Here is a 16736-nt window from a genome sequence, read left to right as displayed (position 1 = left end):
ACAAAATACAATCAAAATAAGTAATTAGCCACCCATGGACAATCAAAAATAGTGTGTTCAACGCAAGATCAGAAGGAACATCGGTCAAAAATGAACCATCAAACAGTCAGTACCTTGTGCCAAATCCGAAAGATTCAGGTAATTTTCTGCATTTCCTCCAGCAAGTGTGATTCCAACAGGAGCAAAAAATGCTACCAAAAGCACACGTGTCAAGAAATTTTAGTGATCAACAGCATATAAACAGTTAAAATGATTAAATGTTTAATCGATTTGAAAATTCAACTAATACATGTTACTTTTGCATTTGCATGTTGCAGCTCAGAACATGTTGAAAATTTTATTTTCCACTGTGATGGAAGAGGCCCCTCTTCCATCACACTGAGCTGTGAATGTTTACTGATTTTATATATTCATGAAATTATATTTCGTATCGTGTAAATTGCATATTTAGCTAGTTGTAACAAATAGTAGAAAATCCAGATACGGCAAGATCATGATTAAAAAGTCTCTTTTTCTTTGTCCCTCCACAGCATTCATAATCATAACAGACATGCAACAGACATTTGCAAGTAACCTCTTCTAATCTGCCTGAATTTGCACAACTAACTTACTGGCACACCAGATTCTCTGCAAAACTTTTGCTTAACATGCCACCACTTTTCAATATCACGAGTGTCAGTATAATAAAATATAATATCATATATACAGATATATAGATATATAGATATATAGAAGTTGAAATATTCCAATTATATAAAGAGAATTGAATGTAGACATCTATTATTTTCTTCAACTATTTCCTGTAGAATTTTCGTGCACTATAGGCCTACTCTGCTTTTAATTCAAAAAAGTTCTTAGGTTACATATCAAATCCCATATGCCACTAAGACGAACAAATGCAATGGCGGCTTTTATCGGTCAAATTTTAAACAAATTCATCAAACTGGTTTGATCAACTAATACAAGCACAAAAATGAGTATATTCATTCAGACTAAAAAGCAGGGATAGTGAAACATCAAACGGATAGGATACCCGAATAGGCATTCATGAAAAAAAAAACTTTTACATTAAGCTGAAAAGATGTGTCAAATTTTATAAATCTCACATTTTATTGAAAAAAATAAATTACAGTCACCAAATTAATTTGCACTAAAAACATAGGGTAAGTTACAGACCTACACAAGACTAGAAAACAAAAACACTATTTTGGGTTTGATGAATTTGGACATAGGGACTTCAACCATAAAACTAAAATGACCAGGAAATTTTCAATAGATGTTAATGTGTTATTGATATTGAATTTCAAACAATCTTCAGATTTTAAAAATACATACAGAGTGACCCTGCAGCTCTTATACAAGTCATAGTTCCTTGAACCCAGCTACACAACAGTATCCCTGCAAAACTTTCTTAGTTCTTCCTTTTCTCATTGACTGTAATGCAAACAAAAGCCTTGAGATCTGTAGCAATGGCAAATACAGCCAACATAAATGTTAAAAAGATACAACAGAGCAACCAATCCTGGGTTTGATTTGATGGTACCCTTGGTTGCAGTTAAATAAATATCTGACCTATCCGAGCCCTAAAAATAGCAGAGAATCCAAAGATAAGATACTTTGAAGCTCAAAATCAATATTTCATCTTGAAATGGCTAGAAGAATCTATTTTTGTCACCGTCTGGCTCATACTGGCACAGAACAGGACGACTGATCAACCATTGCTGAGCCATCAGAACTAGAAATCATATTTTCATAAAGGTTTTATTCTTCAAACGATTGCATGGATATTTTTTCCAACCACAGTGGCCAATCTTCTCCAAGTTGCTGTGGATTTAGTTCCATGGCAACTTTAAAATCATGCAAAGAAACTAAGCACGGTGGTCTATGTTCTGACACAGCTTCTCCTGACCCACCGTCACACTGGACGTGTAAATGATTATTTGGCCACATGCCGCTGATGATCTTACCCTGCAACTGCTGTTTGGGGGCAGGGCTCTTCCTCGGCTCATTTGTAGGCCTAGCTCTAACTAAATCAACACAGGACCTGATCAACCGTTTCAAGTACACATCCAACATATTATTCAACATGTTTGCACATTCCATAGAAATGGCTCCAAGACCTTGTACTGCAGCAATCTGATCCATGCGCCTCCGGAGTGTTTCTGTATCAGACAACCTGCCACTGTCACAACAACTATCAAAATAGCCAGCACTACTCACTGGCAATGTTTTGCGGGCTCCTCCAACACTTGCTGAGCAGTAAGGAATCCCAAGTGGTGCTATCAAGGGACTTCTAGAGAGAACCAAGCGATTTAACTGATCCACTTCTTCACCGTCTTCAACAATTGACATTTCAGCTGGCCCTTTCCCATGTATTCTTGGCTTTTCTACAGGTCGCCGATCAGCATCTCCCCTTTCATACTCAGGTAGCTCAGCAACAGCTTGAAGATGTTGCATTGGTCTCTGATAATCACATGGAGTAAGAATTCCATTCTCCAAATCAACCTTACTACCACAATCTTCTGTACCCATGGATTGATGAGAAACAGAATCAACCTTTCCATTTGGTCCAAGAGGGCTTGGTCTATCTCTCAGCTTCCGCTCACGTATTCCAGGCCTAACCTTAGGGGATACCGGCAAAATCCCATTTGACCAAACGGTAGCTTTCTGATTCTGATTGTGGAAGCTGCCAACACTCTGTTCGTGCCCATCTTCTCTACCAGGATAAATGTCTGAAGCATGTTCTCCAAACTTCTGGGGACCTGACGGATGGATTGGTGGTGGGATCTTGGCTTGGCAGGCATTCTTCAAAATTGACTTTATAAAATGGTTGTGCAAAGGAAGATTCTCCCTTCCAAGCACTCGGAAACAAAACTTGTCAAAATCAGTCTTGCTCAGCTTCTGACTCAAAAACCTGTTCAAGTAATAAAAGTATCGCTTTGACTTATCCGCTCCAAGCTTCTTTACAATCTGTGCTTTCAATTCACCCAAATCAATTCTTGAGCTCTGCTGGGGTTGCATTTCTCACCAACAGATTCACAAAACACCCAACAAATAATTAAAAAAAAACAAAACAAAACCCACCCAGCAGAAGCCTCAATTTGAACCAAATTGCAGCTCTTTCCGTTTCCAAAGAACACTAAACTTCCCCTCCCCCATATCAAGCTTATTCCAATTCCCAAATCAGCTAACTACAATCCGTACATATATCAACAACCAGATGTATGAATGATACTAATGACAGAGTAACCCACAGTAAAACTTACAATTCTGCACAAAAACAGGGTTACCCTTACGCCCCAAAAAAACCCAAATTCAGCAACCGAACAGAACATACAATGCAAAGCCAAATCCCATCTTCCTCCCACCAAAACCCTAGAGATCAAACCGCAACAAAACTCCCCAACTCCAACCACGAAACCCCGCAAATCAAACTCAAATTCATTGAATTGAATGGCATATCAAAACCCTAAGTTTGAATCACCAAACCCGGGTCCGAAACACCATTGTCGTGTCGAACAACGCGAAGCGAACATTACACCACTGCACCAATTTAAAGCCCCATTGTTTCGCCGAATTCCGTGCCTTCGAACTTCGAATTTCGAAATTCGAAGTAGATGGGAAGAGATCAAAACTGAGGTACCCCCAACAAAAATAGGAAGCGAAACCAAAAACGAAAATTTCAAATTGCAATGGAAGGAAGCACAATGAAGAAGAAGAAGAAGGGGAAGAAGAAGAAATACTAAGTGTTTTGGGGAAAAACAAAGTAGTTATACATTGATTGAACTCTGACCTTCGCAAAGTTCACGAATTGCTCACAAATCTCGAACCTCACTCACTGGGTTTCAATCTTCCAAGCTTTGCCTTTGCCTCTCTCTCTTCCTTTTTTTCTTTTTTTTTTCTCTCCAATTTATTTATCTTTTATTTCTAATTGTTGCTCATTTTATATTGAGTTTTGTTTTTCTCTTTGCAACTCCATCTGCCAATGCTATTTTTCTTCTCTTCTCTCTCTTTTCCATTCGTCATTCTTACTATAACACGATTTTTTTCTTCTTTTTTATTTTGTATTTATTTATATTTTGTTGAAAATAATTTACCACTAAAATCAGCTTTTATACCTTCATAATACCATAGTCTAAAATTATGATAAACATATAAATATTTTTAATAGATATTGCATTACTCATTATAAAAAAAAAACACTTAATACCTATTCGGAGTGACAATTAACACATGTATAATCCACATAACTCCATATAGAAAACAATTGATTAATCTTCCTAAAATTCGTTTAATACATATAAAAAAAATATTAAATAATAATTAAATTTTAAAATACTAATTATATTTATTACATTAAATATTATTTTAAAAATTAAAAAATTATTTGTATTAAAATAGTTTTATTATTAATAAAAAATTATAAAATAATTTTTAATTTGATATCTAAATTATTTACTAAGTTTTTTACTATTAATATTTAATATTTTAAATTAGTATATAATTTATATGTTTTATATGAGGTGAGAAATTTTGAAACCTAATAATTAGATACTAATTTATAAATTATTTTACAAATTTTATTTTTAAATTTATAAAATGTTTTCTAATTTTATTAAATTATTGATTAATTATTTTAAATTCTAAAATTAATTTTTATATTTAAATTTTATATGTTCAACACCTTATAAATATCACTTTAATATTCATTCCATCTCAATATTTTCATTTATTTTTCACTTATATATTCTCTAAAAAAATTATTAACTTAAACGTGAAATAATTTTATATAAATAGACAATTATTCGATTTTCATCAACAAATGTCAACAACCTCTCATAATAAATCAAATCAGACAATTCAAGTATCCTCAAGCTCATTCTTTATAAGATATATAATTAAGTCAAACAAGAATAATTAAAAGTGATCGAAGAAAAAATGTAATTATCAAAATAATATATAATATGTATATTGAAATAGATAATTATTTCTAAATGATAAAAAGTATTCAAATAACATCAAGAACTAAAACTAATGATGTTTGATTAAAAAGGGAGGAGAATGGTAATTTCACGATTAGATTAATTCTTAAATATTCTTGATTTGGGAGTCTGCAGATTAAAAAAATCATGTTATGAACAGATATCATTTTAAAGTTGAAATTGTCATTGAGTTTGGAAAACAACTATTAAAGAATGACACGACCTCCTATAATTTTAATTTTAAAAATTATCTTATGATAAAAGAAACTATACAATCGGTAATTTAATTACAAACAAATATTAGTTTATTTTTAAAAAAATTATTATAAAATTTAACAAATTTGTATTCCCATATTTTTATAACTTAAAGACTTTTTCTTGATTTTGCATGCCTGAGTTAAGAATAGTGCTGATATATGTGATCTTATATTAATTTTGGTTAATTTAATAATTATATATTTTGACTTTTGTATAAGTTCTTTCAGAGTAAACTAAAATCTTTTTAATTATTTTTTCTCTTCGTGTGGTTTGGTTGACTTGAAAAGCATGAGCTTAAGAGAGTGAACTAAGTTTTATAATTGTAATTGATATAAATTGCAAAGCCTATGTTTGATATTCTTTAATGAACTAATGCAACGTTGAGTTTCTTTTAATGATATATAATTTTATTAGATAAAAATAATTCATAGATGTGGTTGTGTAGTTGTTTAAGTTAAAATTATAATATTAAAAATTTATTGATGGGATTGATTTATACAGGTGACTATATCAATAAGTAGACGATGTTTGTCTTTAAATTATGTTCATTGCTTTGTTGAAAAGTTAAATAAGATGATGACATCATTTAATGAAAGAGATCAAATGATGGTCTACTAGAGACAATTTATATTGTTAAGACTAATTAGAATTTGTAGCGTGTCTTGTTGTAATTGTCGAAATAAATTCTCTTACATGGTTTCATATTATTAAGGTCCTTAGGTTCTATATAGAGAAAGCGTTGTGTATAGTCAAATACATTGTATTTGGTAAGATTCATTAGTGTATAAAACCTTTTAATGTTAATAAAAGTATTTTATTTTAATATTGTTCTTGTATTTTCTTGTTTGGTATTGCTGTGAATCTAATAATTGATGTCGTTTATAGGAAGTGTCATGCGAGTAGAGGACTTGTGGGAATAACACTTTTGAGGCGGAGGGGAAACTTGTAATGTGTGGAGGAGACTCATACTCGAACAGGAGATTGTAAGGAACTCAAGTATGGAGTATAAAGTCCCATATTAAGGAGTTTCACAATACTCTACTTTGACTGACGTAATAATGTATGTCTTTTATGACATTTTTTATGGTTTTCTTTAGCTTATAAATACCAATATATAAATGCCTTTTTGGGAAATAATTTATTGTTTCAAAAGGTCAATCATAAGGATCAAATAAGTTATTATTTTTTCAAAATAAGTAGTAAAGAATGCACTGAGTTTCAATTGCTTCGCTCATACTCACGAAGAGTAGGACAAATTTGGTAATAGATATCTTATCAATCTACAAATTCACATCAACTTCTAATAAAATAAATAACAAATACTACTTGGGACCTAATCCATTGGAGGACATGGATTAGGTATATACACAATATACATTATTCTTCTCATTTTTATTTGAGGAATTCGTAACCTATCCTTTGGTTTCACTAATCTTCTTTAGCAATCCATTTAGGCAAATAGCATCTTTGTATGGTCCTTGTGGAAACAACATGGACTATTTTTTCCTTCTAAAAAGGGTCATGTCTGATATTGGTAAGTTATCTCCTAATGCACACACGTGCAGTTAGTAAACACCATTCTCTGTCTATGTTGTTGAACCAAGTGGTGTTCAATGTTTTGAAGAATCCAAATCCTTTGAAGGATGATGAAGCCTCTGCTTTGCTTGATGCTGTTGTGCTGGTTTAAGCTTTGTTTTGGGGTAGTTTAATGTTGTAATCAACCCTTAGATTAAATCTCAAAGCAATTAGCATCTCAATTTTAACAAAGTAAAATGTTTTTCAAACTAAGTTGAAACAACCGATTGTTTTGTCGAAACAACCGATTGTTTACACTTAGATGTTTTTGAGAAAGTTTGAAAACTGTTTTTGAATGGTGAATTTTGTTAAGTAACAAAACAACCGATTGATTCGAGGAAACAATCGATTGTTTGTTTTGAAACCATAACAGAAAAACTGTTTTCTTTGACTGAGCTTTAAATGTTTTAACTGAATACGCTCCAGTCATTAAATGCTTTGACCAATCTGTTTTAAATACAATTAAGAGTTTGTTAAGATTTGATAACAAACTATATTCTTAGATATATTCTGAAAAACTGTTTTTATGTTTTTAAGAATCTTGAAACAAAGTTTTGATCAAAGAGTTTTTAAAAGAGTTCTGAGATTGCTTAAGAGTTGAGAGATTGATCAAGGTGCTGAATGGGATTCTACTTGTATTGATTTCAGATATTCATTTGTAACAAGTGTAATATTTGTAAAATTGCTGAACAATTCGTGTGTGTTTTGCTGAGATTGGTTGTGTGTTCTTGAGGTGTTCAAGATCAGCAATCTTAGTGTTGGCCAAGGAGAGTGTGTTTCTTGAGGTGTTCAAGGTCATTCTCTTGGTTGTGGTGTAAGTGATCAAGTGGTGATTGCTTAGTGGATATCCTCAGGGTTTCTGAGAAGACTGGATGTAGCTCTTGTTTGGAGTGAACCAATATAAACAACTGTGTACAATTTCTCTATCCCTATCTCTTTAATTCAGTTTTGTTATTTTGGAACTGGTATAAACAACCGATTGTTTCGCTAAAACAACCGATTGTTTTTCCAGCTTTGTGCTTTTGCTGTTTGTGTTTGGAAAAACTGAATCCTTAATCAAGGTTCTTTCAAAGTATTTTCATTCTAAGGTTAAAAGTTTGCAAAATTCTTTCTTAAACAATTCACCCCCGTCTCGTTTAAGGCCATATATTCTAACAATTGGCATCAAGAGTTTGGTTCTTGAAAGTTATTCAAGTTGATCTAAAAATCTTTTTTCTATGGCTGGAAAACTATCTTTTGAGGAGGGTGCTTCAATCTACAAACCACCTTTATTCTGTGGATTGAATTATAAGTTTTGGGAAGCAAGAATGAAAATCTTTATTGAATCCATTGATCAAAGAATTTGGGACTCAATTGAGAATGGTCCTTACATTCCAAAATTCAAAAAGGAAAATGCTTTCTTTACAAAACCTTTGTCCAAATGGACAGATGATGAATGTAAGATGGCTCAGCTTGATAAGTCTGCTCAAAATATTATAGCTTTTGCACTAGAAACTAATGAATTTTGCAGAATATCAAAGTGCAAAACTGCTAAGGAAATGTGGGAGACACTCAAAGTTGTTCATGAACCAAAGGAAGCAATGACAAAGACTCAAGCAAGAAGAAAGAAAAGGCAAAACAAGAAAAGCCTCAATCTTTGCTTAATGGCCAGAAGGGAGGATGACTCATGTAGTGTAAGTTCATCAAACTCTTCAAACTTTGAAAATTATGGTCAATTGCTTCAAGCCTTTCAAGAAACTCATGAAGAAGCCAACCGATTGGCTTTCTTGAACAATCGATTGAAAGAAAAGAATAGCTGGCTTGAAAACAGAGTAAAGGCACTGGAAGAGGATTTAGAAAATTCAAAAATGGATTTTGAAAATCTGGAAATCATTTACAAAAACTCCTCTTGCAAGTGTGATACTATAGTTTGTGAAAATTGCGAAAATCTTGAAAAGAAGGTCCACTATCTTGTTAAAACAGTGGATAAGCTTTCTAAAGGCCAATCTAACTTTGAGAGTGTGCTAGTATCTCAAAATTGTGTTTTTGGAAAATTTGGATTGGGTTTTAATCCACAAAACAAGCAAGATAGATTTTCAAAATCATTTTCGAAAATGCCAGAAAAACAATCGATTGGACCATCGAAACAACCTATTGTTACATGCTTCTATTGCATGAAAAGAGGTCATTCTGTGCGATTCTGTAAAATCAGAAAACATGTTGTTCCTAAAGGGCTTATGAAGTGGATTCCCAAGAAAAATAAAGCTTGTATTGATGAGTATAAACCAGATGGACCCACATTCATAAGGGGACCAAACCTATGTACTTGAAAATATTTTTTGTAGGACATCTTGGAGGAAAGAAAACAACTTTGGTACTTGGACAGTGGATGCTCCAAGCATATGATAGGGGACAAATCAAAGTTCCTGAGAATATCCTTCAAGCAAGAGGGTCATGTCACCTATGGAGACAACAACAAAGGAAAAATTCTTGGAAGAGGATCCATAGGAGATGAAAGCATCTTGGTGATTCATGATGTGCTCTTTGTTGAAGGCCTAAAGCATAATCTTCTGAGTATTAGCCAACTATGTGACAAGGGGTATCAAGTGATGTTCAAGACAAACACATGTGAAATCTGTCTACCCAACACCAAAGAGGTAATGTTGGTAGGTAAGAGAGTTAATAATGTGTATCTTCTAGATATCTCTTCACCATGTTCAATTGGATGTCTTCTATCCAAGCAAGATGAATCTTGGCTTTGACATAGAAGAATTGCTCATATTCACATGAATCATTTGAACAAGCTAATATCAAAAGATCTTGTGATTGGGCTGCCAAAACTCAAGTTTGAGAGGGATCACATTTGTGAAGCTTGCCAAAAAGGGAAACAAGTGAAAAGTTCTTTTAAAACCAAAAATATTGTCTCTTCATTGAGACCTCTTGAACTCCTTCACATGGATCTCTTTGGACCCTCTAGAACTATGAGTCTTGGTGGAAATTATTATGCTCTTGTTATTGTTGATGATTTCTCTAGGTACTCTTGGACTTTGTTCTTGGAATCAAAGAGTGATGCCTTTGCTGCATTCAAAAAGCTGGCAAGAAGGCTTCAAAACACAAAGAACAGCAACATAGGCTCCATAAGGAGTGACCATGGAGGAGAATTCCAAAATGAGAAGTTTGCAAAGTTCAGTGAGAAGTTGGGGATTCTACATAATTTCTCTGCTCCAAGAACACCACAGCAAAATGGAGTTGTAGAGAGGAAGAACATATCTCTTGAAGAGCTTGCAAGGACAATGCTTAGTGAGTCATCACTTCCTATGTATTTTTGGGCAGATGCAGTGAGCACCTCTTGTTATGTGATGAATAGAGTGCTTATAAGGCCCATCTTGAAGAAAACTCCATATGAACTTTTCAATGGAAGGAAGCCTAACATCAGTCACCTCAAAGTCTTTGGTTGTAGTTGTTTCGTTCTTAACAATGGAAAGGAAAGCTTGGGAAAGTTTGATGAGAAAACTGACCTTGGCATTTTCATTGGTTATTCTCTCACAAGCCATGCATATAGAGTCTACAACAAAAGATTGATGACTGTAGAAGAATTAGTACATGTAGTCTTTGATGAGGTAGATCGTAAAATCAGTGGGAACCCAAAGATCAGTGCTAAGGAAGACGAACAGAGCATCAATTTGGAGAAGCTAGATATTTGTGCAGAAAAATAACCGGTTGATTCGCAGAAACAACCGATTGAAATTCTGCAACAGAGTGAGCTGCCCAAAGAGTGGAGGATTCCTAGAGATCTGTTAGTGGATAACATCATAGGGCAGATAAAGGAAGGTGTATCCACACGTAGCTCCATCTCAAACTACTGCAGGCACACAACTTTTGTTTCTCAAATTGAACCAAAGTCAATTGAAGAAGCTCTCAAGGATGAGAAGTGGGTTGAAGCTATGCATGAAGAGCTAAACCAATTTGAAAGATATGAGGTATGGTTTCTTGTCCCTAAAACTAATGAAATGAGTATTATTGGTTCAAAATGGGTTTTCAGGAACAAGCTAGATGAGGATGGAGTGATCACTAAAAACAAAGCAAGGCTAGTTGCCAAAGGCTACAATAAAGAAGAGGGCATAGACTATGGTGAAACTTTTGCTCCTGTGGCTAGATTGGAGGCTGTGAGGCTGCTGCTGGCTTTTGCATGTATGAGTGGTTTTAAACTCTTCCAAATGGATGTAAAGAGTGCCTTCTTGAATGGCTACATCAATGAGGAAGTCTTTGTAGATCAACCACCGGGTTTTGAAGATCACAAGTATCCTAACCATGTCTTCAAGTTGAAGAAAGCCTTGTATGGACTGAAACAAGCTCCAAGGCAGTGGTATGAGAGGCTTAGCAATTTTCTGCTATCTCATGGTTATGAAAGAGGAATGGTAGACAAGACTATCAAGAAGTCAAATGCATAAATAATTATTGTGCAAATCTATGTTGATGACATCATCTTTGGTGCTACACAAGATAGGTTGTGTGAAGAATTTGTGGCTGCAATGAAAGGTGAGTTTGAAATGTCTATGATGGGAGAACTATCTTTCTTTCTTGGATTGCAGGTTAAACAAACAAAAGATGGGATCTTTCTAAGTCAATCAAAGTATTGCAAGGAAATTCTCAAAAAGTTTGAAATGGAGAATTGCAAAGAGTCAAGCACTCAAATGCCATCAAGCTGCTACATGGATGCAGATGCTGCTGGAAAGAGTATAGATCAAACAAAATACAGAGGTTTGATTGGATCATTGCTTTATCTAACAGCAAGTAGGCCGGACATCATGTTTGCGGTGTGTCTATGTGCAAGATATCAAGCAAATCCTAAAGAGTCACACTTCAAAGCTGCAAAAAGGATTCTGAAATATCTCAAAGGAACATCATCTGTAGGACTATGGTATCCTTCTCATTCTCTAATACATTTAATTGGTTATTCAGATTCTGACTTTGCAGGTTGCAAGCTAGATAGAAAGAGCACAAGTGGCACTTGTCACCTTCTTGGCTCAAGCCTAATCTCATGACATAGCAAGAAGCAAGCATGTGTTGCTCTCTCTACTGCTGAGGCAGAATATATAGCTGTTGGTAGCTGCTGTGCACAGATCCTATGGCTCAAACAACAACTTGCAGATTTTGGTTTACAAATCAGCAAAGTTCCTTTGATGTGTGATAACACAAGTGCAATAAATCTTACCAAAAATCAAATCCAGCACTCAAGGACCAAACATATTGAAATAAGACATCATTTCATCAGAGATCATGTGCAAAATGGGAACTGTGAAGTAAAGTTTGTGGAGACCAAACTGCAGCTAGCTGACATCTTCACAAAGCCTTTGCCAAAAGAGAGGTTTTTCTTCTTGAGAAATGAGTTAGGTATTCTTGATCTTAATCATCTCTCTTAAATATGTCTTTGATACATGTTAAAGTCTATTTGTGAAGACAAATAGGGGGAGAATTATTGGATCTTGTATATCTGTGTCTTATATGCAACAAAATGTTTAAATCTCTAAATATAAAAGTGTTTTCTACTGCTGTTGATAGAAACAACCGATTGTTTCGTGTAAACAACCGATTGTTTATTATGTTTAAAGAGTTGTAATCTAACTTGCTGCTGTAAGAAGCTTTGGATAGTATGAATGCTTTCTCTGCAGGAACTGCTTCAGATTTAATCAGTACAACACAAGCACCAGGGATTTGTCTTCATCAAATAGGGGGAGATTGTTGAACCAAGTGGTGTTTAATGTTTTGAAGAATCCAAATCCTTTGAAGGATGATAAAGCCTCTGGTTTGCTTGATGTTGCTGTGCTGGTTTAAGTTTTGTTTTGGGGTAGTTTAATGTTGTAATCAACCCTTAGATTAAATCTCAAAGCAATTAGCATCTCAATTTTAACAAAGTAAAATGTTTTTCAAACTAAGTTGAAACAACCGATTGTTTTGTCGAAACAACCGATTGTTTACACTTAGATGTTTTTTAGAAAGTTTGAAAACTGTTTTTGAATGGTGAATTTTGTTAAGTAACAAAACAACCGATTGATTCGAGGAAACAATCGATTGTTTGTTTTGAAACCATAACAGAATAACTGTTTTCTTTGACTGAGCTTTAAATGCTTTAACTGAATACGCTCCAATCATTAAATGCTTTGACCAATCTGTTTTAAATGCAATTAAGAGTTTGTTAAGATTTGATAACAAACTATATTCTTAGATATATTCTGAAAAACTGTTTTTATGTTTTTTAAGAATCTTGAAACAAAGTTTTGATCAAAGAGTTTTTAAAAGAGTTTTGAGATTGCTTAAGAGTTGAGAGATTGATCAAGATGCTGAATAGGATTCTACTTGTATTGATTTCAGATATTCATCTGTAACAAGTGTAATATTTGTAAAACTGCTGAACAATTCGTGTGTGTGTTTTGCTGAGATTGACTGTGTGTTCTTGAGGTGTTCAAGATCAGCAATCTTAGTGTTGGCCAAGGAGAGTGTGTTTCTTGAGGTGTTCAAGGTCATTCTCTTGGTTGTGGTGTAAGTGATCAAGTGGTGATTGCTTAGTGGATATCCTCAGGGTTTCTGAGAAGACTGGATGTAGCTCTTGTTTGGAGTGAACCAGTATAAACAACTGTGTACAATTTCTCTATCCCTATCTCTTTAATTCAGTTTTGTTATTTTGGAACTGGTATAAACAACCGATTGTTTCGCTAAAACAACCGATTGTTTTTCTAGCTTTGTGCTTTTGCTGTTTGTGTTTGGAAAAACTGAATCCTTAATCAAGGTTCTTTCAAAGTATTTTCATTCTAAGGTTAAAAGTTTGCAAAAATCTTTCTTAAACAATTCACCTCCCCTCTCGTTTAAGGTCATATATTCTAACATATGTGTCTAACTTCAAATTTAAATATACCAACGCTCTTATTTGTACTCGTTCAAATGTACATGCCATGAGGATCACTTAGTCATAAAGCTTGCCAAGGAAGTGAGAAAAGCACTTGGAGTGGGAAATGTACTACCAAATGTTGGAGCAACTCAAATTCCACACCCTCCTCGTGTATCCATACCTACCCGACAATTGTAGCCACTACTATAACCTATCACTTTGGATGGTTGAGATTTGAGGGGGTTTGATGTGAGTTGATTTTAGGATTGCACGTTTTAATTTGTTGCTCTTGTTTATGATTTTGAGATTAGCAATTTAAGGTAAGAACCCTAAGAAGATTCCCACTTGACACAAACTTAACCAAGTGGTTAAGTAAGTGTGAAGGTTCACTTCATAAGGACAAAGAGAAAAACACAAAAATAAGGTGATTATGATGCAAGGGGCGTAATTTAAAAACAATTGAAGTAAAGGATGAATGAAGATGACCAAAAGGAAATGACATAAACAAGTAACATAAAAGACACAAGGAAGGATGAAAAAAGAGATGAGATGAAGGAAGCTTATGGTGAAAATGGTGACGATGATCACGCCACTTGGAGGGTGGGAAACTCCAAGTTAAGTGAAGGAAAAACTGTCACTTTAAATGCTCACACACTCAGGATAAGACCAAAATCATTTAGGAGACAAAGCTCACTAATCACTTTACTATGTTCAAAATCTAGGTGAAAATACATGAGGTAAGACACCTTATTTATAAGAATGGGTGTCTTGGTGGGCAAGATGGGTGAGGGGTAGAAAATACATAAGAGGGGGCAGCCTAGGGATTTGACCTATGTCAATGTCGTCCCTATTCATAACTTATATAAGTTAGGACTGCCTTCTAACCCTAATGGACCAGGCACAAACTAAAATGATAAATACACCCCCTATTATGCTATATGGACCCTACTCTAGTAAAATTGAAAACAAAGAGACTGGCTAGTGCTCAACTCCTATGGTTTGGACTCTGCTCCTGGTAATCCTCTGAGGAATGATGGGCTCTGAAGCACTGACTAGTGGTGGGTCCTGACCTAGCCCTGAATCATGTGTCATGCTTCGGGGCGTCCTTCTGGAGAGGTTGGACTTAGTTAGGGGATGCTCTATCTCTCAGATCTTCATCAGGATTGGAGATGACCGAAGAAAACTTATGCTGAGTTCAAAAACTACATTCATTTATTATGGACCATGCTAACCCTCATTGAATTTTCAAATAACAACATATAGTTAATCCCTTAATTTTCGGTCATTCCTTAAAGATATTGCTTAAATCAAGTGAAGGCAATGTTTTGAATTGGAATGTTCACATACTTTTGACATTTACATTTTTATAATTTTGAGAAAGGTCAATCTTCCTATTTATTTTGTTCATTACAATCCTATCGAGTTAATAATTATTTTGAGTAAGTTTTTTCCTGTTTGTGATTTGTCTATTTTTTATCAAATGAGTTTAGGATTTAATTTGTTTCCACGCCATCTTGGTAAAGTTAAGATGAGGGTTGTGATATATTTCAAATTTGTGCAATATAATATAGCCCATGTAAATTTTTAAAGCTTTATCATATAAGTTGGCTAGTAGTTAATGAAACCACAACAATCTACAATTAAATTAGGATTGATTAAGTCACTCATCTCAATCTTAAAAAAAATAAGAAAAAATAAAAGGTTAATTATTCGAAAGTCAAGTCACATGTGAAGCTCATGTGAAGCTCTCCATGAGATGAGCAAGTGGATCAAATATTTTCCAAACTTCTTATGAGTTTTTTTCTTTTCCTTTTAGAAATTGTTCAACTTCCACAAGGACAATGGACTATGAACCTTCGTACTTTTCAACCAATAAGTTTTCATTTATGTAGTTTTAGTTATAGACTATGCAATAGTGACTTTTCAGATTGTATATTTCAGAACATTAAAAATAATATTTTTGTATTCTAAATTACATATTAAAATATAAAATTTGTATTATGAATATATAATCTATAATTTTATTTTTTTATTTTAGAAAGTACATTCCATAATATAATTTTTATATTTCAAAATTATGTACATTTTGAAAAGTATAAAATTTACATTATCAAATGTACCCAAATGCATTTTTTTATTTTATATTTTAGAATGTAAAACTTAAAATATATAATTTGTATTCTAGAATGTAAGTTATGGAATATAAAATAATAAAAAAACACTATGAATTTAACATTTGAAGAGGTATTTCTATAATATATAATTCAAAATATATTTACAAAGTAACTCCATATATATGCAACTTGAAAAGTACGGGGTGCAGAAAGCCATAACCCTTATTCCATCATGAAGTACCTTAAAATCTATTTACAAGGCCCACTTTTCAAAATAGGGAAAGTTACTTTCACTACATTTATCTAGTGGATTATATTCAAATTTTAGATTGAAAAGTTTCCAAATTTAAACTTCATATTAGATGAGTGAGATAAACTTGCTTGATGATTTTCTTAAAAATTTCCCTAAACCCTAAACTCCAACTCTTCAAAGTCTTCGTTCCAAGTCCTCAATAATTTGTTCTTACAATAACAAAACTTATGCAGTTAATGCTCTAAACTACATATTTCTAAACTACATATTTTAATAACGTATGTCTTTTTACTCGGTTTGTTTTCAAAATCAATAAATTTGAAACATTTAAGAGATCAAAAGTGAAAGAAAGTAATTGATTTACCTTCAACAATGAATTGACTCAATAAGTAAATTAAGCAACAATGGAACATAATTCACATCAACACCTTGTTAAAAATTTCATAATTTATAATACTTCTAAATATAATGAATTTGAATTGATTTTATTATAAAATTATTTCATTTTTAAGGGTTTTATTTGAATAAGATAATTTAAATTTATTGAATTTTGATTTCTTATTTGAATAAATTATTTCAATTATATGTCTTATTTCAATTGAATTCCTTCAACTCAAACATTAAACAATGTATGAGATAATTTGACTTTCCACAACAAAAATATACATACCTTGCTAGAATCATCCACA

At 33.4% G+C, this 16736-nt stretch overlaps 1 protein-coding gene across 1 annotated transcript; it reads right to left on the bottom strand.

The window, feature by feature from the left end:
* Nucleotides 1–1266: 1266 nt before the first annotated feature.
* On the bottom strand, nt 1267–3923 carry LOC137823194 (uncharacterized). Its single transcript, XM_068628358.2, has one exon. The coding sequence runs from the start codon at nt 3019–3021 to the stop codon at nt 1762–1764; it is 1260 nt and encodes a 419-aa protein (XP_068484459.1). The 5' UTR covers nt 3022–3923; the 3' UTR covers nt 1267–1761.
* Between the last annotated feature and the right edge of the window lie 12813 nt (nt 3924–16736).

Source organism: Phaseolus vulgaris, chromosome 9 (assembly GCF_051622355.1).
Source record: "Phaseolus vulgaris cultivar YP4 chromosome 9, ASM5162235v1, whole genome shotgun sequence".
Lineage (NCBI taxonomy): Eukaryota > Viridiplantae > Streptophyta > Magnoliopsida > Fabales > Fabaceae > Phaseolus > Phaseolus vulgaris.
Note: the sequence above shows the minus strand (reverse complement) of the source record. Positions and strands in the feature narration are given on the sequence as shown.

Excerpts from the sequence above, each read along its gene's own strand:
- LOC137823194 (XM_068628358.2), bottom strand. The coding sequence starts at position 3,021 with ATGCAACCCCAGCAGAGCTCAAGAATTGATTTGGGTGAATTGAAAGCA.